General features: G+C 41.2%; 3 protein-coding genes across 4 annotated transcripts; 1 reads left to right on the forward strand and 2 right to left on the reverse strand.

Moving 5' to 3' along the window:
• The first annotated feature begins 964 nt into the window (after positions 1–964).
• hll (heimdall) lies at positions 965–3413 on the forward strand. The gene is made up of 2 exons (XM_001356178.4): positions 965–2250; positions 2314–3413. Exons 1-2 carry the CDS (start codon positions 1157–1159, stop codon positions 3287–3289), a joined length of 2070 nt encoding a protein of 689 aa, XP_001356214.3. The 5' UTR covers positions 965–1156; the 3' UTR covers positions 3290–3413.
• On the reverse strand, positions 3351–5889 carry LOC4816300 (leucine-rich repeats and immunoglobulin-like domains protein 2). The gene is made up of 4 exons (XM_001356177.4): positions 4541–5889; positions 3811–4395; positions 3551–3748; positions 3351–3493 (listed from the first exon to the last, which is right to left on the reverse strand). The coding sequence occupies exons 1-4, from the start codon at positions 5393–5395 to the stop codon at positions 3440–3442; spliced, it is 1692 nt and encodes a 563-aa protein (XP_001356213.4). The 5' UTR covers positions 5396–5889; the 3' UTR covers positions 3351–3439.
• A 7859-nt stretch (positions 5890–13748) lies between these two features.
• LOC6902699 (uncharacterized) lies at positions 13749–16980 on the reverse strand. 2 transcript variants are annotated; one of them, XM_015181311.2, is made up of 2 exons: positions 16259–16980; positions 13749–13869 (listed from the first exon to the last, which is right to left on the reverse strand). In XM_015181311.2, the coding sequence occupies exons 1-2, from the start codon at positions 16914–16916 to the stop codon at positions 13823–13825; spliced, it is 705 nt and encodes a 234-aa protein (XP_015036797.2). In that variant the 5' UTR covers positions 16917–16980; the 3' UTR covers positions 13749–13822. The 2 variants fall into 2 exon arrangements, with proteins under 2 accessions (XP_015036797.2, XP_033236173.1); XM_033380282.1 differs by lacking the exon at positions 16259–16980 and having other exon boundaries at positions 13797–14492.
• Positions 16981–23393: the final 6413 nt, after the last annotated feature.

The raw sequence follows: 23393 nt of genomic DNA on the forward strand, positions 1-23393 counted from the left end.
AGACACCAGACTATGCTTGGAGTCTGAATACAAAAGTAGATTAAATATACTTAATAATATTATTATATTTCTTAATTGATATCTCCTGGACCACGTCGGTAATAAACATTTGCCAGATACATGAATACATACATACATACATACATATGTGTGCATATGTACATTTAAAGTACATATTTATACCACCAATTATTTGTATATGTGCCAATCTTATACCCTCAGATCAAGGCAATAAATTGAATTGGTTTGTTGTTAGGTTAGGTTCAGGCGGTAGCCTGGGAGAGTGATGAAACCCTCCCAAGCTCACTTGGACCTATAGAAGGTCCGTTGTGGTGTGGTTTGTTGTTGCTCTGAAAAAATAATAATATTCAAGTTACGTATTATTTGGCTTGGCAAAATGATATTGTTTTTTTAATCTCCTCTTGAGAATTTCTATCACTTTAAAAGTTTGATATTATTTTTATTATATTATTCTTAAAGTGAAAAACGGAGTATTTTCATTATAAAAGGGGTTATAAAGATACATATGTAATGTTATCTTAATATATGAATTTAAATGAATAATAAAAAATAATGATTAAATTAAAAAATATCCTTGACTGGGGTTCTATTATGTTTGAAAGTCTTTAATGAATCTTTTAATCAATGAAACATATTCCTTGTTTTATTCTGTTTTTTTTGAGGTTAGCTCATTAAACGCTGCCTGACATCAGAAAATACATATGGAAACAAGACAATTTTGTTTAACCTATGACACTTATAATCTGCAACAGAATTTTGGTCTGTTGGCAAAGACGCGTGTGTCCCGCCTAGACGGAACCAAGATCATACACACCAAGACGCAATACTACATTTTAGGCTTATCTGCCAGAACAAACCGGAGCAAACATGTGTCTAAAGGTCAGTCAATGAAATCGAAGAACATACCAGATCAAAGACCGAGTTGTTGACTAATCGTCGGCTTGGCTTCTCGAGAGATTACTGGAGCCGGTAACCTATTTATTGCCCTTGTTCGCCCGATGTTCGAAACCACAACGTCATTGCCTGCTAAGCGATCCGAACCGATGCTGGGCAGTCTTATCAACGTCATGGACCGATGCTTTAAATAGCGGCCGCTCTAGGAGCCCGGAGTTTATTTGACGAGCACGCCTTCAGGATGAACGACATGGACTTGGAGCGGAGAAACCTTAAGCCTGCCACCAGCTACACCAGTACCTCGCTTCATGGGGCTGTCAAGCTGTGTCTGGATGTGGGTGGGACCAGTGCCTTGTCCCAGCTGCCACCACAGACCATACCCCGACGCTTCCAGGATGTGTGTCAGCAGTACGCGCAGCATCCAGCCCTTGTCTGGGAGACGCCCGGAACGGGGGAGGACGGGTGGACCACCTTAACCTATGCCGATTATCAGCGGAGAGTGGAACAGACTGCTCTGATGCTGATTAATGTCGGATTGGAGGAACGCAGCTCGCTTGGCGTCTTGGCTTTCAATTGCCCCGAGTGGTTCTTTGCCGAGCTGGGAGCCCTGCGAGCTGGTGCCGTGGTGGCTGGTATCTATCCCAGCAACTCGGCGGAGGCTGTGCGTCATGTGCTGGCCACCAGCGAGGCCACGGTCTGTGTTGTGGACGATTCCCAGCAGATGGCCAAGCTGAGAGCCATCAAGGACACACTGCCACGCCTGAAGACAGTCATTCAACTGCACGGACCTTATGAAGCCTTCGTCGACAAAGAGGAGGGCTACTACAGCTGGAAGCAGCTTGAGGAGAAGACTTACTCGAACGATCTAAAGAAGGAGCTACTAGAAAGAGAGAGTCGGGTGTATGCCAACGAATGCGCCATGCTGATCTTCACCTCCGGGACTGTGGGTCTCCCCAAGGCGGTGATGCTCACCCACGACAGCATTGTCTTCAATGCGAAGTCCGCATCTGCCAGCATGAAGGACGTACAAGATGGCGAGGAGCGCATGGTCAGCTTTCTACCCCTCAGTCACATCGCTGCCCAAATATTCGATGTCTTCCTTGGCCTCGAACACGGAGGTTGTGTGACATTTGCCGACAAGGATGCGCTCAAGGGAACTCTGGTGCGAACGTTCCAGAAGGCCAAGCCGACGCGTATGTTCGGTGTGCCGCGGGTCTTCGAAAAGTTCCAGGAGCGTCTGGTGGCCGCGGAGGCCAAGGCCAAGCCCTATTCGAGACTGCTGCTGTCCAAGGCCCGTGCGGCGGTGGCTGAATACCAATTGGCCGTGATGGCTGGGTGAGTTTTGGAACTTCAATTCGAAGTGGATCCGAAGGGTTACTAACTTTCGCCATTTTGCAGAGAGAAGCCTTCGATCTACGCCATTACCAAATACTGGTTAGCCTCACGCATGATCCGACCCATTCGGCAGATGATGGGCTTGGATCACTGCCGAAGCTTTTTGACTGGCGGGGCCCCCACCTCCGATGAGATGAAGAACTTCTTCCTGGGCCTGGACATAGCGCTGGGCGAGTGCTACGGAATGTCAGAGAGCGGCGGAGCCATCACCCTGAACACGGAGATCTCGAATCTTTTCAGCTCAGGTCAGCCGATTGCTGGGGTGGCGGTGAAGGTCCAAGAGCCCGATGCTAGTGGGAAGGGGGAGATTATCATACGGGGACGCAGTACCTTCATGGGCTACCTGGGCCAGCCGGAGAAGACCAAGGAAACCATCAATGCGGACGGTTGGCTGCTCTCTGGTGATCTCGGCTACTTCGATCAGCATGGCAATTTGGTGATCTCTGGCCGACTCAAGGAACTGATCATCACGGCTGGCGGCGAGAACATTCCGCCCGTGCACATCGAAGAGCTGATTAAAAAGGAGCTGCCCTGCGTAAGTAATGCCCTGCTGGTCGGCGACCATCGCAAGTATCTCACAGTTCTGCTCTCGCTGAAAACGAAATCTGATCCCACGACGGGCATCCCGCTGGACGACCTACGGGAGGAGACTATCGAGTGGCTGCAAGAATTGGGCCTCAATCAGACCCGTCTCTCTGAGCTTCTGAGCATTCCTGCGGACCTGCAATTGCCCAACGACACGGCTGCCATGTCGGCGGCTCTGCAGATAACGGCGGAGCCAAAGCTCCTGGAGGCCATCGAGGCGGGCATCAAGCGGGCAAACAAGAATTCCATTTCGAGTGCCCAACGGGTGCAGAAGTTCGCCCTCATGCCGCACGAGTTCTCCCTGGCCACCGGCGAGCTGGGACCCACACTCAAGATTAGGCGCAACATAGTCCATGCCAAGTACGCCCAGATTATTGAGCGTTTGTATAACTGAAAGTTCGCTTTTAAGACGATTTCTTAGTTTAGGTTTATATATATTAATGAACTTTGGCACATGTAGTTGTGTAGACTGTGTCTTCTAGACACTAATATTTATATTATATATTGGCTTTGTTGAATTGAAGTTGTTGCTACGGACTGTGGACTATGATCTCTCGCGATCATGTCTGATGGGCTGCGATTCCATTTTGCTGATGTACTGAAGTATAGAAGCGGTTAAGTGTGGGCTCAAAAGAGATCCGGTATATCAACTGACCACTTCATTGATGGCCTTCAGTTTCCGTTTACTCTGCTCCTTGCGATCCACAAAGCGCCTAAGCCAACGCAGACAGGCAAAGGTGATTGCTATGGCCACCAGCATCCAAATGATCACCGATCGCGAGTCAAAGCGGTCTGTGGGAATCTTGGGCCATGTCAGTGGCGGTGGCGCTGGATTTAGCTCGTCAAACGATTTCTATTCACCCAAAGTAATTTTTTATAGATGTGATCTACTTATGGGATCTCGATTGGACTTACCGCACACTGAACTTTGCTATGGATAACCTCGCCGATACTCAGGAGTACAATCGAACGGTTGCGTGCGTCTTCGATACAGTCTATGCCCTGAACCTTAGTCAAGTCCTCGCTCCAATCGCTCAAGAGGCTCCAGTTCCGAGCAAAGTTGAGGGAAGGAGGAGCTCTAAGTAGCAAATTCTTCACCAACCAGGCACAACTCCAGTGGTTATCCGCCAGATTGATGTGCCCGAAATGAAGCAGACTGTTCAAATTGACCGATTGAAGGCGATTCGAGCTGAGATCCACAATCAGGGACAGACGGTTTAGGGCTGGCGGCAGTCTTTGAAGAAAAGAGGCTTCGATAAGAGCATTTCCGTCCAGTTTTAGATGCCTCAAATGCGTCTGATATTGCATCAGCTTGGGCGATATATCTCTGATTCGATTGTGGGAGAGAATTATCTCCTCCAGTTGGGTGTTGGCATGGAACAAACTTTCCGATACGGATGTCAGTTGATTAAAGCTGGCGTCGACTTGGAGCAGGCTGGCAAGCGATTCCAGACTGCCATCCTCGATATGGGAGAGAATATTGTGGCTGATGTTGAGTCGCTGTGGATGGAGGATCAGGCATAAAGGATGTACAAGATTTTTACAATCGGACAGAGGCTTAGAGGTAATAACAAGTTTTACAACTTTCGTACTGGAACAAAGAACAATCTGTAGTCTATTTTATTGACCGTTCATAACCACTCACCTCTAGGGAATCCAATCCCACTAAGCTTTCCTTCGTTAGTTCAGTAAAATTGTTGCGACTCAAGTCCAGGACCTGGAGCTCAACGTTTGTCACAAATCCCTGCGGCTCCAACTTATTCAGTAGGTTGTTCGCTAGATTCAGATGAACCAACCGAGCAAGACCGCTTTGGGTGAGGAACTGAAGACAGTTTAATAAATTCCCGTCCAGACGGAGACTTCGTAGATGTGTATTGCTCTCAAAGGCGCCTGGATCTACGCCTTCGATCAGATTATGTTGAAGCGTCAGACTAGAAAGACGATGCAGGCCGTGAAACTGGCTGCCATCGATGAGCATCATTCGATTTCCATTGAGCTGGAGATGCTTCAAGTGCGAGAGGCCATAGAAGGCATCATCTGCGATCTGATTGATCTGATTGGAGCCCAAGTCGAGCATTTGCAGTTGGGGGTAGAGCACGAAGCTGTGGGCGTCCAGGCTGGACAGCCTGTTGTGACTGAGATCCAGGGATACAAGTGCTTCCAAGGGCTCGCTGGACCATGATCTCAGTTTGCTCAGGCTGTTGTGGGCGAACGAGAGGGACTGCAGCCGCGGCAGACCATGCAGGGAGAAGTCCTCCAAGCTACTCAGACCACTATGTTGCAGCTCCAGGTGCAGGAGGTGGCCGAATCGCATGAAGAAAGCGTTCTCAAGGTGCGGCAGGCTGCAGTTGCTGAGAGTCAGTGATGTCAGGAGCTCCATTCCCCGGATCATCGTCACCTCTGTTTTGTTGCAATTACTCATTTGCAGGCAGCTGACCCTGGAGCCGCTGTAAAGCAGCATCCAGAGCCAGAATAATATTTGGTACACCGCGTGGCACATTTCGCTGGAGACTAACCCAATGGCTCGGCGCTTCTGTAACTACAGGGCCTTATCTCATTGCAGCTGCTTGTGGAGCCAGTTGACAACCCGTCAAGATAGTGAATCTGTTGATCAACTACCCGACGTTTGCCCGAAGACAATATTTACTCCGCTTCCAGTAAAAAAGAAAAACATACATGAGTACCGTCTCAAGATCTCGCCAAATGCATCAGGTCGGAAAATGTGGGTTATGGCAATGAACTAAAGAACTTCTAGGGAAACTCAGATTGTGTAGAGCAATGTAATATCTAAGTTCAAAGATAAGGATCCAGGTAAAAAAAAGAGATTTACTACATAAAAGATATCATGTTTTTGTCATATCATAGGTCTCGTAGCTCCCAACTCTTCGTATAGTATTTATACTCGCACACTCATATAATGCTTTAGAAGTAAAAGTGTGTAGACGTAACTAGATCAATACTATCGCTACTATCCTTTACTTCAATTCCAGCTTATTAAGGTAAATTATTTTTATAAATTGTCCAATGTATGTATTTGGAAGTAATTTTTGCGAAATTGAATATATGCATTTTACTCTAATACATAAGTGTGGTAAGAATATACCATATACTTGTCTTTGAAACGTATGGATGGATGTGCTCAGGCATGCGTAGGTGTATTGCATGTACGAGTATTCTTTGCAATGACACCTGCATTTATTATTAAACAAAACAACAACATTTACAAACCAAATATAAATACTCAAAATTAATGCAGACTCATAGTGCTTCCTACAGACCTATGAATATTTCAATTAAAATATGCAATTTCCACAATTGAAATCTCCTCCACTGCCAGCCCCCAGGCCCACTCTTGGCTCTGTTTCTGTCTCTTTCATGCCGTCCTGTCCTATGTCGGTTTGGTTTATTTGTATATTTGCTTTTCACCTGCATTTCAACTTTTACTTTATCCTATTTGCCTGCGGATTTTGACGGCATTACGAGAATGTCTGTGTGGCAGCACCAGTAGCAGCTTCGAGCTGTCCAAGAGAGAGAGAGAGAGAGAAATAGCAAGAGATTTAAAGAGTGAGAGGGCTGTAGCGGAAAAGCCGCAACAAGCAATGCACTTAACCAATGGACAGGACAGAGGCATCCACACAAAGCCCGGACAGAACCACCAAAACCACCTGGCAAGTAAAACGATTATGACTGTACAAATTTTCCCGTTGCCACAATTGTTGTTATGTATCATATTAATTTGAGTTTTGAGCCTCGGCCAAAAAATGTTGTTGCTGTGGCACGAGCTACAAATTGATATTGAAGTGTGGCAAGTACTGGATCCAGGGCAGCGAACCCAAAGGCTTACCATTGGCACATACTTGTTACTGCATTAGCGCTGCTATCGGATAATGTTTGCATTGTGGTAGACCCGATGAGCCCGAACAAACCGTCGACGATTGCAACAAAAGAGTGGGAACGTATCGATAGGTCCTGGTTGCCGTATATGACTGCGAGTCACGCAATTGCGACATGCTCACACGCACATTTTTGCATCATTTTTGGATTCTTTGGATTGTTCGCCTCTTCTTTCTGCTCTACAATTTTGAATATTTGTTGGTTTATACGTTGGACGGTACAACTGGGTTGCCTTGCATGTTACTACTGCTTACTGTTGCTTACTGTTACACTTGCACAAAAATTGATCCAAGCAATTATTCAGAAAAGATTATTCATATTCATTAGGAAATGTTCGACGGAAATGTGGGACGGAAGCAACTCCACTCTTATCTGTAATACATTTCACATGCTTATATGTACATAAATATGTGCATTTCAAGTGAATGTTTAGTGGAAATCCTTATGTAATTCACACAGCCTGAGCATTATTTTTTATATTTTCATCCATTCATCTGATCAGCAATTCAAAAATGTTTAATATCATATGGAGATAATTTGCAAGCGTGCGGGCTATTATTTGTTTAATCGAACCTTAAATTGTATTCGTATTTCTTCTATCTATAACGATGTGGTATTCAATAGAATAATTAAATATCAAGCTCTGATTTGGGGCCTCTTTCATCTTTTATAGTTAACTTAAGACTCTTAAGTCTAAAGACTTTTACACATGATTTGACTGCTCCGAAAGGTTCCGAACAGTTGATCACAATTGGTATCTATTGCATAATTTTATTCGTACTTTTTCATCATACTAAATATAGGTTATTGTGTTGATTAGGTGATGGAAAGGCAATAATTAAATATCAAAATAGTACCTCAGTCCTCCAACGCTGATAGCAACTTTAAAAACTAATATGGTATTAATATTTGGTTGATTTTTAATACTAATGACCAGCTTCAAGAAGGTTTCCGTTGCACACTTTCGCGCTGTAAGTGATATTGATTAATTGATAGCCCTGTGACACCTTCACTAGCAGACCGATTAAAAATGTTCCCTCTCCTTTGTAGTCGAAGCTTAATTCGATTTCCATGGGCAAATGCGCTTTTCAACTGCCACTGCCACTGCAACGACTGCAATTGAGTTGAACTTTGGCTGGCGCGCCCCCGCGGCCGGACCCAGCCACTGTGCTAAAATGACAAATTTAATATGTACTTCTTGTCTGCCCTGCCGCTTGCTTGTTTGCCTTCCCGACGCTTTAGCTGCGCTCCAGTTTCCTTTGGCCAATAGACAAAAAAGCTGAAATTACGAAGACTTGGCCCAATGCCAGCGGAGCCGTAGTCGTGGAGGAAGGCAGAACAGAACAGAACAGCCAACATATTTGCCAGAAGCACTGCAGATGGTCTGGAGGAATAGTTGGGAAAGGCAAAACTGTTTTTATTTGCAAGCAAGTCTGGGACGGTACTCTCGGCTCCATTTCAGGGACTCCATCTCCTTCCATCTTTGTGTGTGTGCCTGGTATTAAAATATTTTTGTACACATTTCAGCTGCCAAAATTATTTCAATTTAGTTCCGCAAAATAAATTTTCCTCCATATTTTTGCTCTAGTCTTTTTTGGAGCTTCTCTGATTTGCTTCGTTTTTATGCTGGAGCTCGCCCATTTGGCTCGCGTAATGAACAGGAAAGTGCCATATGATTTACTTATACGATATGAGTGATAGTTACGCGAAATGAAGTTGCAGGATTGCCGGAGATTTGGCTCAAGTCGGATGCAGGACATGATAAATGGAATATATCATCTAACAGTAGTTCAACGTGAACTTGAAGTGCAATTTGAGAGGAAACTGTGGCAGGTACAGGGGCTGGGGCTGATTGATATAGAGCATCGCTCAAGTTAAGGAAGGCATACGTTTTACAGCTTTAAAGAAACTGTTTCGAGGAGATACATACATACTATTATTTTACAGTTATTAAGTACCTTTCTTTTCGCTCTAATTATTTTGGCCATTTCACAATAATTTCCCTTGAAATCAGCTTCATTTGAAACTCCTCGCCTTCTTTGCTATCACTATAAATATTTCAATAGGTGCATTGTCCGTCCTCTATACGGTTTATTCTTGTTCCAGCCCTCATCCGGCATGAATGGCCCTTGGCCCGTGGATCCCTCTTCACAGCTCCTTCTGCGCTACCCTTGCCTCATTGTAATTGCAATTCTGACCGGTGGCGAAGTCCAAACAACGGCCAGAAAAATACTCGTAGAGGCTAAGCTCGCTTCGTGACTGTTTGTTGCCGAATCCCTGCCCTTTCAATTTTAATAGAATTTTTACTTTATTTGCTGGAGCAACAATTGCACTGCAACACAATGCGAATTTCTCAATCTCTTTTTTCCTCTTTTTTAAGCCAAAACAAAACTAAAGAAGACAAGAAACCAAGTAGGATTGCTTTTTTTTGGGCCCGAATCGTAAGATACTCTGGAGATCTATTGGTTCAAAAACGTAATGGTCTGTAAACTAAGGTCTGCAAGGGTATGAAAAAGTGACAGAAGAGCAAAAGTTCTAAAGTTTTCATTACAGGAAACACAGGACTGCATTTAGCTTGGGTTTCCTTTTTCGCCTTTGATGTTGCAACCATTCCTTCTGCACATGTGTGCGTGTGTATCTATGTGTTTATTTATTTTGTGTGCAGTTAAAATTTTGGCATGCGGACAATAAACGAGGGAAACGACACGGACACGAATGCGGATGCGGATGCGGATACGGACAAGGACAGGACCTGAAATAGCTCTGCCACGGACTGACTTTCAGGCAAATTCCGCTTTATATGTACAGCCTGCTTGCTGGTCGGCTGACGCTTTTCCGCCCTCATGCTTTTCCGTATTTAATTTCATTTTCCCTTCGCTTCCCCGACCACGCCCACTTCCACTCCCAGTCCCAGTTCTTCGTCCAGCCATAGGTCAGTCTAGTTTCAGTCTCAGTCCCAGTCGTAGGTCTAGTCCCAGGGCCAGTCGAACATATTCCATCGGTGGTGTGGGAAGCCAGGCTTCAATTTGGTTTTTGTTTGCAGTTTTCCGTTTTTGTGTTGGCTTTTAGTGCTGCACAACTCTCGTAATTTCTGTGCATTTTTTAGTGGGCTTCCTGGGAGTGGGAGCAGGGGGCGGGCGTAGGCGTTGTTGTTTTAATTGCTGCTGACAACGAAACTTTCAACAAATCAGAGTCATGTCTGTCTGCATTTGCAGCCCCCGGTGGCTGCGCCAACTGCTGAAAGCGAATTGCAAAAAGGATGATAGCAAAATGATTGAATAATCGACGTAATTTTCTGGGGATTTGTGGTGTGGGGCTTAACAAAAACCAGAAACCAAACAAAATGAAAATAAAGTGAGTGAAAAGTTTTGCATGTGCATCATTTCCATTCCAAATGAAGTTACGATTAAAAGCTCTAAATGAATTTTGAGAGATGCTCGAATCACGTGGAATTTAATAATTTATTAAGGGCTATAATAAAAGGTGGAAAATGGTTTCTAAAATTTTCGAATCAGTAAGAAACTCACGCTTAAGAGTTTGAGTAGTGAATAGTTTATCATCTAACAATAGATTTAATCTTTCGTGCGTTTGGAATTGAATAGAAAGTTTCGATAAAGAAAGATGCATAGATATCATATGTAGGTCCAAAAATCTATAATGTATATCTGGTAAACTTTTAGCTTTATTCTAGCTACTCGTTTGGGCTAATTAGTATCCAATGGCTGGTATTTGGCATTGTATTTTCATATTTTGAATATTAATATTTTATAGGGCAGTAAATTACTTCTGCCCCTCAAAACACACCGTTCAGCCATGACAGAAAACTTCCTTCCAATCTCCATGACGACCGTTCGTTCAGCAATTAACCCAACACAGACGCCAACGGGGAATGCTTCCTAGTGTGGCATTGCAGATGGATGGAGATGCAAATTTGTTGACAGTCGTTTGCAAAGGCAATCCGTACCGTACCGAACCAAACCGAGTGGTATCTGAGCTCATGGTTGCAACAGCGACAACTGGCTGCTACAGTGCCTCCGGGCTGCCGCAGTCAACCCTCTTTCGCATCAAAATGGCTGACTGCACACACATTTCCGGGAGAGAGCTCCGTGTTGCATGCCAATAAATCATAACGCTCCAGCTGCAGACTGCAGGCCAAAATATATACATACGTACATATATATCAAAACGAGTCAAATTGCAATAGTCGAGGGTTCCGAATGTATGATACCCCTAAGAGTTTGTTTTTTTTTATAGTGAGTGTATACACCATGGATCAGCACAACGATATATATGCTTCTTGATCTTATAATTATCGATAAGTGCAGATCATGCTGAAGAACACAGTATACCCTTGACATCCACGAGTACCAGGTGTAAATGGATGAAATATAAGGACAAAGGAGCAGAGCTGCAGAGGGACTCGAGAGTGTTCGTAGCGGTAATGGTGCAATCGGCCATGTTATTATTATTGCAGTTGTTGCAGTTGTTGCATTTGTTGCACCTTTTGCAGTTGCAGTTGCTGGTGTTGTTGTTGTTGCCATTATTCTTATTCTCCGCCATTGGCACGATTGAGCCCTTTTCGTTTGGCCGCTATGTTGCTGGCGGCTGGAAAGGTTGACTTGTCATAAAAATTGAAATTCTTATCAACTCGTTCGTGCGTCCGACATTCAAGGATTATTGCATTAAAGCAACCAGAACGCCACAGACAGAGCAGTTCCCGGGTATGGGTAAACGAGAGTCGGAGCGAGTGAGAAGGACCTTTCCGAGCGTAATGGAAAATTCGCGTAAAGGTGCCATGTCCCTGCCCCTGTAGTTGCAGTTGGTCAAACTTCCGCTGACCAGTGCGCCTGCCATTGCCTTCCTTTGAAGCCATCGAAGGGAATAAAATTCCGATAAAGTGTTTGTCCTTGTTGGGCCTGGTTCTGCCAGACTGCTTCGGTCTTCTCCCCATCGCCTGATAAGCCCTTATCCACGTGCCCTGAATTAAAATGGCAGCCTCGGCCATCGCGGGTCCAATAGCATAAGTCCCTTCAGTCGCATATCATTTATCATATTTACTCGATTCGCTATGAGTAATGTGACCGTCAAGTGCGAGTGCAATTGCGACACTCATGTTCTCGTATGTATGCCACAAGGATTTCATTTCCATTCCATTTTCTCGGAGTCGAGGAATGTGTATTGCAATGGCACGACTGTCGACTATCGACAAAAAATAGAACATTCTTGGCTTCCATGCAATAATATGCAGTGCAGATAACTTCAAAAATCACATTTTTCTTGATTTACTCGTATACTAAAATTCTTTCTCACTTGATCAATTACAATCTAATATTGTTGAGCCGAAATTACAAACACCCGAAACAGCCGCTAGAATAAGCTCACAGCGTCAGGGATTTGCTGCTCATGAAAGAGCATCTTTTCTTTAGAGAACTGACCAAATTCATTTATGGAGCCAATTTGGAATTTTGAATCAAAACACAGGAAAGAAATTTGATTATCCGGAACTGGGTGCCATCGGAAGTCGTCTGGATGAGCAACCTTTTGTCGTTCCTACTTTCTGGTGCAGTCTTCTGTTGGTTCCTTTTGAAGGGTACCTTCTGTTATTTAAATACTTTGTAAAACAAAAGCACACAACCACACTAGACTTCTCTTGTCAACTTTATTGTATAAATAACACAACATCGATACACCTTCCTAATGTACATTGTAAAACAGCTCTCCACAACTATAACAAAACTAACCAGAAACTAAAGAAAGGTCTCCCAAGTTGTCACCGTCATCCAAATCATCGTCACTCGAATTATTTATGGCATACAGCATTTTTATACCCGATACTCAAAATGGGTATTGGGGTATATTAGATTTGTGGTAAAAGTGGATGTGTGTAACGTCCAGAAGGAATCGTTTCCGACCCCATAAAGTATATATATTCTTGATCAGCATCAATAGCCGAGTCGATTGAGCCTGTCTGTCTGTCCGTCCCCTTCAGCGCCTAGTGCTCAAAGACTATAAGAGCTAGAGCAACGATGTTTTGGATTCAGACTTCTGTGATATGTCACTGCTACAAGAATATTTCAAAACTTTGCCCCGCCCACTTCCGCCCTCACAAAGACCGAAAATCTGTGGCATCCACAATTTCGACGATACGCAGAATCGTAGAAGATGACTATATCTTCTCGAGTGCAAAATCTGAACCAGATCGTATAATTATTATAGCCAGAATCAAGAAAACAATTTCATTCTTTCTCGCTCTGTCTCTCTCTAACACATAGGTTTCATGGTCGGTTTTGCCAATTGCAAAATATGAGTTCAAGGATCTCAATACCCATAAGAGCTAGAGCAACCAAATTTGGTATCCACACTCCTGTGTTATCGGATCTAGACCGTTTTGTGTAAAAATTTCGACACACTCCCTTCCGCCCCCGCAAAGGACGAAAATCTGGGGCAACCACAAATCTCAGAGACTATTAACGCTAGAGTAACCAAATTTGGTATCCGCACTTCTGTAAGATCTTTTAGTACATCTCGCCCCACCCCCATCCGCCCCCACCAAGGACGAAAATCTTTTGCATCCACAATATTGAGGATACGAGAAAACTAAAAACGCAGAATCATAGATAACGACCATATCTATCAGATTGCTGAATCTGGATCAGATCAGATCATTTTTATAGCCAAAAGGAACAAATCAATTTGCAGTGGTTACGCAGCGCCCGACGTCACGCTCAGAGTGATTTTCTGTCTCTATCGCACGCACTCTTTGTCGTTTCGTTTAATATTAGCGGCGTCTGCCGGAGGAGAGCCATACTGACTTAGTATCGGGTATAAATGTAGAGTTGCGGTGTCCGCAGCAACTCATAACGTTCCCCCTCTTTTAGTTTGATTAGCTGTTTCTCATTACTGACAATGGCCTGTTAGACGCGGTTGACCAACCGCTCGTAGATTCTCAGACACGTCAGTATTCATATAGTATTCATATTCATATTCCAAACTTCTTTGTGGTGGAATAAATGTATAAGCCTCTCAAGTTTAATTAGTCTTTATATATATCTGTAATAATTGCTTGTATTTCCTCGCAATCTTTATCCTTTTTCTTGTTATGCGATGGTCTCCTACAATTAAAATTTGAGAATGAACAGCACAATGCATCAATCTTCTTTTTGAGCTTTCTTGCTTTTACCCTATCACAGAGTAGGGCATTCCAAACGCGACTGGCTAAACTACCGAATAAACCCAGTCCCGAGAAGATCGAAAAAATGCTCGTCTCGAATAGTAATGTAAATATTGTGCGTTTCTGCACAGGAAACTTTTCTGTCAACTCGGTGGTGCTGTCGGCGTCTGATTCCAGCTCTGGGTTCTGCCGAACACCATAGACCTTCTCGTAGTTGTTGTAAGCCATGATTTTTTCATCCAGCTGGAGGAATGGCAGCTCGGAAGCCTCCTTGAGACTCAGGTAGCTTTCCTTAGCCTTTAAAATGCTGGAATCTTCAAGCTCCTCCATCGACCTTTTGATCTTTTTTGTCACAACGTCGTTTAGATTCGTGAGAAACTCTAAGCCCCACACTGGATCGGAGCTGGACGGGACTGGAAGTCCTTGAAAAACTAGTAGGATTACTGGTAAAACCGCCATTAGATTCCACATGGTGACGGAGATCTTTTTGGGGCTTCTTACTTGCTGGCACTCGTGAATAGAAATGATTGATGGCTGTGTCTGACAGGCATTTAATATTTAATAGAGAGTGTTCAAGGTCAGAGTTTAATGTTTGATTAGTCACAGAATATCTTTAATGAGTTGTGCAATGTTTTCAACTTGGATTTCAAATTGATTATCCACAGTTTTCGTTCCTATAAAGCAAAGGTGGTCAACGTCATAGCTCTCATCAATCTTATAAGTCATATTCAGGCTTGACTCGAGATGCACAAACGCATGATGGAAAAGAAAATGAACGAGAATTGCAAAAAGGCAATACATGTCGTGTGCAGGATTTCGCTGATAAGGGTTGTAATACCCTATACTCAAAAGGAGTATAGAGGTGAGATGAGATTTGTGGATAGAGCACTGTACATATATCTGCCTGTCGGTTTGTCCGTCTGTCCGTCCGTCCGTCCGTCTTGTTTGACGCCTCGGTCTCAAAGCAACGAAATGTTGTATCCAGACACCTGTGATATCACACTGAATCAAATTTATTTCAAAATTTTTCTGCTCCCCTCTCCGAAAAATACGGAAAAAACCAAAACCATAGAATCGTGGAGAATGACCATATCTAGCAGACCGCCGAATCTGGATCTAATCGGACTATTATTATAGCCAGAAGGAACAAATCAATTTGCAGTGGCTACGGGACGCCGTCCACTGGGTAACCTGTTTTCTGGCTTTCTCTCGCACACGCTTTGTCGTGCATTATATTAGCTCTCAGGCGCAGGGGAGCCATACTCACTGAGTGTCGGGTATAAATGTAGAGTCGCGGCCGTAGCAGCGACTCACAACGTTCCTCCTCGTTTTGTTAGTGTTCTTGGAGTGCTCAAAATTCCAAAAGCGGCTGTTTTTGAGTTTGCTTTCTTTTAAGTTTACTTATCGAATATATACTCTGATAATGCAGAAATTTCCTTTTTTCTAAATACATAAAGTTTTTGCGGTTCCTCAAGTTCTATCTGTTCAGCTTTTTGTTTCTGGAAAAAAAGAAACAAACCTTTAAAACTTCAATCCTTCAATAAATACCACCCAAACACAAAGCTTTTTTTTGTTCGAGGGTAGTCAATATTCAGGCCAGGAAAAATTTCTCTGCCTAGATTATATGCACAATTGGTTATATGGGAACTGGGTGCCATCGGAATTCGTCTGGAGGAGCAACCTTCTGTTGTTTCCACTTTCTGGTGAAGTCTTTTGAAGGGTACCTTCTGTTATTAAAATACTTTGTAAAACGCATGCACACAACCACACTATACTTCTCTTGTCAACTTTAATGTATAAATAACACAACATCGATACACCTTCCTAATGTACATTATAGAGCACACCTTGCAAGCCCTCCCCACAACTATAAAAAAAAATCGATCGCAACAGTTACATCAACCATTTAATCAGTCCATCAACAATAAAATCCTGCATAAAAGCCCTGCAATTATCTGGGCATTCCAGCTTCATCGTCTTGCGACCACTCAATTCGCTCGAAAAGCGGTCAAATACAAAAAAAGAAAACAAAATAATTATATAGAAATGTTTAGAAATTTACGCTAGAAACTAAAGAAAGGTCTCCCAAGTTGTCACCGTCATTCAAATCATCAAACCGCTCGTAGAGTCTCAGACACGGTCAAATGATTATCTTTAATGGATTGCGAATTGATTGAATGGATTGAATTTTCCACAGTGTTTTACCAAACTTCTTTGTAGTGAAATAAATGAAAAAGTCTCTCAAGTTTAATTAGTCTTTATATATATCTGTAATAATTGCTTGTATTTCCTCGCAATCTTTATCCTTTTTCTTCTTACCTTTCTTCTTTTTCTTATAAGAAGGAGAAGAAGAAGAATAGAAAAAAATATCAAAAATACCATAGTAAGAAGAAGAAGAAGAAGAAGAAGACTTATGCGATGGTCTCTTACACGTAAACTTTGAGAGCGAACAGGACAATGCTTCAATCTTCTTTTTGAGCTTTCTTGCTTTTTTCTTATCACAGAGTAGGGCATTCCAAACGCGACTGGCTAAACTACCGAATATACCCAGTCCCGAGAAGATCGCAAAAACGCTCGTCTCGAATAGTAATGTAAATATTGTGCGTTTCTTCACAGGAAACTTTTCTGTCAACTCGGTGGTGCTGTCGGCGTCTGATTCCAGCTCTGGGTTCTGCCGAACACCATAGACCTTCTCGTAGTTGTTGTAAGCCATGATTTTTTCATCCAGCTGGAGGAATGGCAGCTCGGCAGCCTCCTTGAGAGTCAGGTAGCTTTCCTTAGCCTCTAAAATGCTTGAATCTTCAAGCTCCTCCATCGACCTTTTGATCTTTTTTGTCACAACATCGTTTAGATTCGTGAGAAACTCTAAGCCCCACACTGGATCGGAGCTGGACGGGACTGGAAGTCCTTGAAAAACTAGTAGGATTACTGGTAGAACCGCCAATAGATTCCACATGGCGACGGAGATCTTTTGGGGGCTTCTTACTTGCTGGCACTCGTGAATAGAAATGATTGATGGCTGTGTCTGACAGGCATTTAATATTTAATAGAGTGTTCAAGGTCAGAGTTTAATGTTTAATTAGTCACGGAATATCTTTAATGAGTTGTGCAATGTTTTCAACTTGGATTTCAAATTGATTGTCCACAGTTTTCCTTCCTGTAAGGCAAAGGTACCCAGATAAGGGTTGTAATACCCGATACTCAAAAGGAGTATAGAGGTGAGATGAGATTTGTGGATAGAGCACTGTACATATATCTGCCTGTCGGTTTGTCCGTCTGTCCGTCCGTCCGTCCGTCCGTCTTGTTTGACGCCTCGGTCTCAAAGCAACGAAATGTTGTATCCAGACACCTGTGATATCACACTGAATCAAATTTATTTCAAAATTTTTCTGCTCCCCTCTCCGAAAAATACGGAAAAAACCAAAACCATAGAATCGTGGAGAATGACCATATCTAGCAGACCGCCGAATCTGGATCTAATCGGACTATTATTATAGCCAGAAGGAACAAATCAATTTGCAGTGGCTACGGGACGCCGTCCACTGGGTAACCTGTTTTCTGGCTTTCTCTCGCACACGCTTTGTCGTGCATTATATTAGCTCTCAGGCGCAGGGGAGCCATACTCACTGAGTGTCGGGTATAAATGTAGAGTCGCGGCCGTAGCAGCGACTCACAACGTTCCTCCTCGTTTTGTTAGTGTTCTTGGAGTGCTCAAAATTCCAAAAGCGGCTGTTTTTGAGTTTGCTTTCTTTTAAGTTTACTTATCGAATATATACTCTGATAATGCAGAAATTTCCTTTTTTCTAAATACATAAAGTTTTTGCGGTTCCTCAAGTTCCATCTGTTCAGCTTTTTGTTTCTGGAAAAAAAAGAAACAAACCTTTAAAACTTCAATCCTTCAATAAATACCACCAAAACACAAAGCTTTTTTTGTTCGAGGGTAGTCAATATTCAGGCATGAACAACACCTAGAGGCCAGGAAAAATGTCTCTGCCTAGATTATATGCACAATTGATTATATGGGAACTGGGTGCCATCGGAATTCGTCTGGAGGAGCAACCTTCTGTTGTTTCCACTTTCTGGTGAAGTCTTTTGAAGGGTACCTTCTGTTATTAAAATACTTTGTAAAACGCATGCACACAACCACACTAGACTTCTCTTGTCAACTTTATTGTATAAATAACACAACATCGATACACCTTCCTAATGTACATTATAGAGCACACCTTGCAAGCCCTCCACAACTATAAAAAAACATCGATCGCAACAGTTACATCAATCAATTAATCAGTCCACCTTTCTACAACAACAAAATAATGCAGCATTAACCAATCTTACCCCGAGCACTTCTGGTACTATTGAAGCACCTTAAAAATATAAAACAATAAATAATAATACAAATAAATAAACTCAGTGCGGTCACAGGGAAAGCATAATTTGAGTGTTTTAAAATCGATAGCGAATAGCGCTAATCGAGTTAATTTGGATAATTTTCATTTATGAGAGTTTTTGCGTTTTGCACCTGATAATATCAATAGTTTGGTCAGTTTCGCAGTTTTTTTACGTTTTAAGATTATTATTTTCTTTATTCCTCACCAACCTGTCCCTCTTGTCGATACAGCAAAAGTGGCTCTTGAACCCAACTCCGATCTCTAGTTCTCTTCCGATCTAGTTTTCGCATAGTTCTAGGTCGCAGAACTAGAACTATCGGACGATAATTCATGTCGATACTTATTCGGATACTTTCGATATTCCGTACAACATTCAAATAAATACAATTGTAGATTAACTCTAATAATCATAAGCTAGCAGCAAGATAAATACAAATGTAGGGTTATAATACTAAAACAACCTAACAGCTCGACCATCCTGACAATTAGATCGCCCTCGATCGTAAATATGTAATTAAGAGTAATTGTAATTATATGTGTGTATATATAAATTGTTAACTATTTAAGTAGGAGCCACTTTCAGACTGATTACGCCAATCTGCCCATTTCCTTAATCGGCATGCCTCTATAATACCCTTATACGGGTTGGCCTTATTTGGAAATTTTCAATAACACATACACACTTGATCATAATAATACATAGGTACATCTACGTACACTTTAACATAACAAAAAGCAGTTGTATTCAATATTTGAAACTTAAAATTAGTTCTCAATTATACCAACAGTATTTGTTTTCAATAAAATAAACTTTATTATATTATAGGATAATGTTATAAAAGAAAAGCGATCAATTTGTACTTCAGAGTCAATGTCAGGCTGCTCAAAATAATAGGTACTCTTCAAATTTTGTTATGAAAAAAGTTTGTTAACTGATTATTATCATTTTTTTTGTTGCCTAAATGGGATTTAATAGTTAATATCCGATGTATCCACCTTTATTTTTTGTCACCTTTATAATTATTTTTGGCGTACTTGTAATAAGCGTCTGGCAGGTGTCTCATACCACAATTTTTGGACGCCCTCGCATAATTTTGGATTATTTGAAAATGAAAACTTAGCTAATTTTGTTTCGTAAATCTCCCCACAAGTTTTCGATTGGATTTAAGTCGGAAAATTTAGGAAGCCACTTTAAAACGTCTATTGTTTGGTCCTCAAAAAAGTTGGTCAAAAGCTTAGATGTGTGCCTTGGGTCGTTATATTACTTAAATACCCAATGGAAACTCATGTTTTCTTCAGCATGAGGTAGCATAACTGTCTGCAATCTGGGTTTGTATTGCTCAGCGTCCATTCTGTTCGTTGTCAGGAAAAATTGACCTACGCCGTACCAGGATGAGCAGCCCCATATCTTTAACTGGCACCTCCATGTTTGAGAAATTTTTTTTTTAAACATGGATCAAAATTCTTTCGTTTAGGGCTTCCTACCTTACTTTCACATTGATTCCCTAATAAATTTATTTTAGTTTCGTCGCTCCATAAAAGGCTTCTCCACTTTTTCTCTCCGGCGCATCCTGCGCAGTATTTATGATCTTTAGCAAAAGTTTGCCCCATGGCTAAATTTTTTTTACGCGTAAGTGGGACCTTTCTTTCTATTCTCCTTGGAAGGCTGGCTTGTTGTAGCCGTCTGTCGTTCGGCAATACCTTTTTGATGATGTACGGACCCCTGTATTTGTCAATGTGTTGTCAATGTTTCGCATTACATTGAAATCGCCTTCCAAGAACTCAATCAGCCAGGCTCCGTTTTTCACATTCACAAAAGTTTTCCGATTTACTTTTGAAATCACATAAATTGGGGCTCTCTTTTTCCCATTCCGCAAGATTTCTTCGTTTTCAAAACGAAAACATTTTCGTTGACGAAATGAAAAGTAAACGGCTTTTTATACAACAAAACGAACCTTAATTGCAAAAGGAAAAAAATAGATGACTTATTGATGCATTAACATAAACTTGATACCTATATCAGGGTAATTTAACTTGTGCTTTCTTTATAAATAATTTTATTTTAACCCAACCTAAAATTTGACTCGGAAAAAATTGGCCACAGCAACAACAAATTTCGTTTTGGTGTAAGCAGCTGACGCATTCCGATTTGGTTATCGGAACGTTGGCAATAAATAAATTTTTGCGTATAACAGCACAAATGTGCTTGTAACATGCGCTCAACAGAAAATCTGGGTGAGCACAGCTGTTTCCCGCCCAATTTAATTCGGACTTCAAAATGTAACATATCGATAAAAAAAATATGTGAAAAATGGAACACCTTAAAACGAAAACGAAACGTTTTGGCTGAAAACGTAATCCGCAAAAGTAAATGAAAAACGGAGCCTGCCTGAATATGATTTTTGTGATTCCTTTCAAAATAATTTTCACTCTTCTGCTGACAATGCTCGATTTTATCCAAAGATTTCTTTCGTACTGATTCTAACTCGCTTTGAGTTCGCTCTTGTTTATCATCTAAGTATTCTGTTAACGCGTCAATATTACAACCCCTCTGTTGGACTCCGGATAACAGAACTGAAGGCAATTCTTTCGTGGTCGAATGGACTGAGTTATTAATTGCATATTCAGCCTTTATTAAAAGTTTGCTCCAATCTTCGTGATTTATTGGCTCAGTTATTTTGGCGAGCATAGCTTTCATGGTTCTACCTGACCATTCGCTTGGGGTGAAGCAGTTGCCACTTTCACATGTTCTATATTATTTTCTAACAAAAATGTACTAAATTCGAATGATGTAAAACACGTTCCTCTAACGCTAATAATTCTACGTGGACGACTATAAAATTGAAAATACTTTGAAAAAGATGTGTTGACTTCTTTAGTGCTTGTCGTATTTACAGAAAGAAATTTTACAAATTTCGTAAAGGCGTCAATGATAACTAATACATACATGCTTCTTCTTTGATATAACAGCGGGAAGTGGTCGATTATTCGCATGTGTGGGGACTGAAAACATGATACAATTTAAACAATTTCTTATAAACGAATCGATTTTAGATCTTATATTCGGGAACCAATAATGTCTTAAGATTTCTTTCATACATTTCTCAGTTCCGAAGTGACATAAGTTTTCGTGAACTCTTCTGATTATTTGCGTTTCCATTTCAGCTGGGACATAAAACAACTCAACGTCACTCTCACCTATTTTATAAACAATTCTATCACTGAATGAAAATTTCTTAACAGGTCCATGCTAAAATTGTTCTTTTAATTTTCCTATATAGTTGTCCCTGTTTTGTGCTATCTGAAGCTGAAGATTAATGTCGTCACACTCAATCACGGAAACTATTCGGTCTTTGTTATCACTTTCCTGAATTGTCACTATTGGTTCATATTCAAAATCTTGATTAAGCGCTGAAGGATATCTACTTAAGGTGTCAACATGGGGTATATATTTTCCACTACGATGTTTTAAAGTATAATTATAATTTGCTAGTTCTATGGCCCATCTGGCGATATTTGAATGAAGACGTCCCTTTCCTAAACATAAAACTTCTGAGTTACAATCTGTTATAATTCTAAACGGGATCCCTTCTAAATAAATTCGAAATTTCCTCAATTAATAGATCACAGCCAACGTTTCCAATTTGAAACTTTCGTATCTTGCCTCTACTTTTGTCGATCTCTGTGAAAAATATGCTGTTGGGTGAAACTTATTGTCATCTTATTTCTGCAAAAAAATTCCACCAAAGCCTTCACTACTTGCATCACAATGCAATTCTGTTTGGGTTTGGATTATACAGAGCTAATACTGGGAACGAAATCAGTTTTTCTCGAAGATATTCAAAAACTTGTATGCATTTGTCTTGAAGCTCAAACTTCGTTCCAGGTTTTGTAAGTTCTTGTAATGGTTTTGCTATTTTCGAGTAAGCAGGAATGAAACGCCTAAAATAAGAGACTAATCCTAAAACCTTTTCCATTTCATGGCGATCTTTTGGGAATGGCAGATGCTTAATGGTTGCTGTGTGTTCACAGTTTGGGCTTATTCCTTTACCAGAAATGGTATATCCCAAGAACTTAATACTTTCATAACCAAATTGACATTTACTAACCTTAATTTCCAGTCGATATTCTGCGAAAATTCTTAAAAGTCTACCTACTGTTATAAGATGTTCGTTCAACGACCTGGAACCTATAGCGATATCGCACCATATAAACTACTACATTACCTTCGCGAATTAATGATTGTAAAATGAAATTAATAAATCCCATAAATACTGCTGGTGCATTCATAAGTCCAAAAGGCATTCTTGTGTATTCATATTGTCCGCTAGGTATGACAAATGCTGTATACTGCACCGAACTTTCTGCTACTTTTACTTGGTGATAACTGTGTTTCAAATCTAAAAGTGTTAAAATTGTGTTCCCTTCTAATCTCTCTAAGCAGTCGTCTATTAGTGGCATTGGATATCCATCTCGAATGCAAATCTTATTAAGCTGTTTGTAGTCTACAAAAATTATTTTTTCACCTGATTTTTTTTTAAATAATACTATTGCAGAGCTGTAAGGCGATTTACTTTCTCTTATGAATCCTTTTTTCAAAAGTTCATCTATTTGGGTATCTACTTCTTTTTTCTCTGATATGAAAGTCTTCTCGGAGCAGTGCGTACAGGTTCTTCTGATTTAAGTTTGAGATTCATTTCGTAGTTATGTTGAATTGCTGGAATGTTAGTTAAGTCTGAATAGTTAAGTTTTATCAATGCCATGAACTTACTACGTTCTTTATCCGTTCGCTTTGGATCGATATTAAAGCTGTTATTTCAATACTATATACATATATACGGTATATCTATGTCGGTTCTTTCTAATGATTCACTTGCCATATGCTTTTGCTTGTTATCTTTCAATAAATAGTCAATGTTATTACAATTCAATTGGTCACTAATCTTATTCTCATAATTTTCATCCTTCAATAATCCATTATTATTGATATCTGATAACATCATCTCACTATCTTTATTTGTCAATACTACATTTTCAATTTG

This window comes from Drosophila pseudoobscura, chromosome 4 (genome assembly GCF_009870125.1).
Source record: "Drosophila pseudoobscura strain MV-25-SWS-2005 chromosome 4, UCI_Dpse_MV25, whole genome shotgun sequence".
NCBI lineage: Eukaryota > Metazoa > Arthropoda > Insecta > Diptera > Drosophilidae > Drosophila > Drosophila pseudoobscura.

Coding starts and splice junctions, on each gene's coding strand:
- hll (XM_001356178.4), top strand. CDS start 1,157: ATGAACGACATGGACTTGGAGCGGAGAAACCTTAAGCCTGCCACCAGC. Junction 2,251..2,313: donor CAATTGGCCGTGATGGCTGG/GTGAGTTTTGGA, acceptor GCCATTTTGCAG/AGAGAAGCCTTCGATCTACG.
- LOC4816300 (XM_001356177.4), bottom strand. CDS start 5,395: ATGTGCCACGCGGTGTACCAAATATTATTCTGGCTCTGGATGCTGCTT. Junction 4,396..4,540: donor TGGGATTGGATTCCCTAGAG/GTGAGTGGTTAT, acceptor CTCCATCCACAG/CGACTCAACATCAGCCACAA. Junction 3,494..3,550: donor TGAAGGCCATCAATGAAGTG/GTCAGTTGATAT, acceptor TCTATACTTCAG/TACATCAGCAAAATGGAATC.
- LOC6902699 (XM_015181311.2), bottom strand. CDS start 16,916: ATGTGGAATCTATTGGCGGTTCTACCAGTAATCCTACTAGTTTTTCAA. Junction 13,870..16,258: donor TAAGAAGAAAAAGGATAAAG/ATTGCGAGGAAA, acceptor AAAAGGATAAAG/ATTGCGAGGAAATACAAGCA.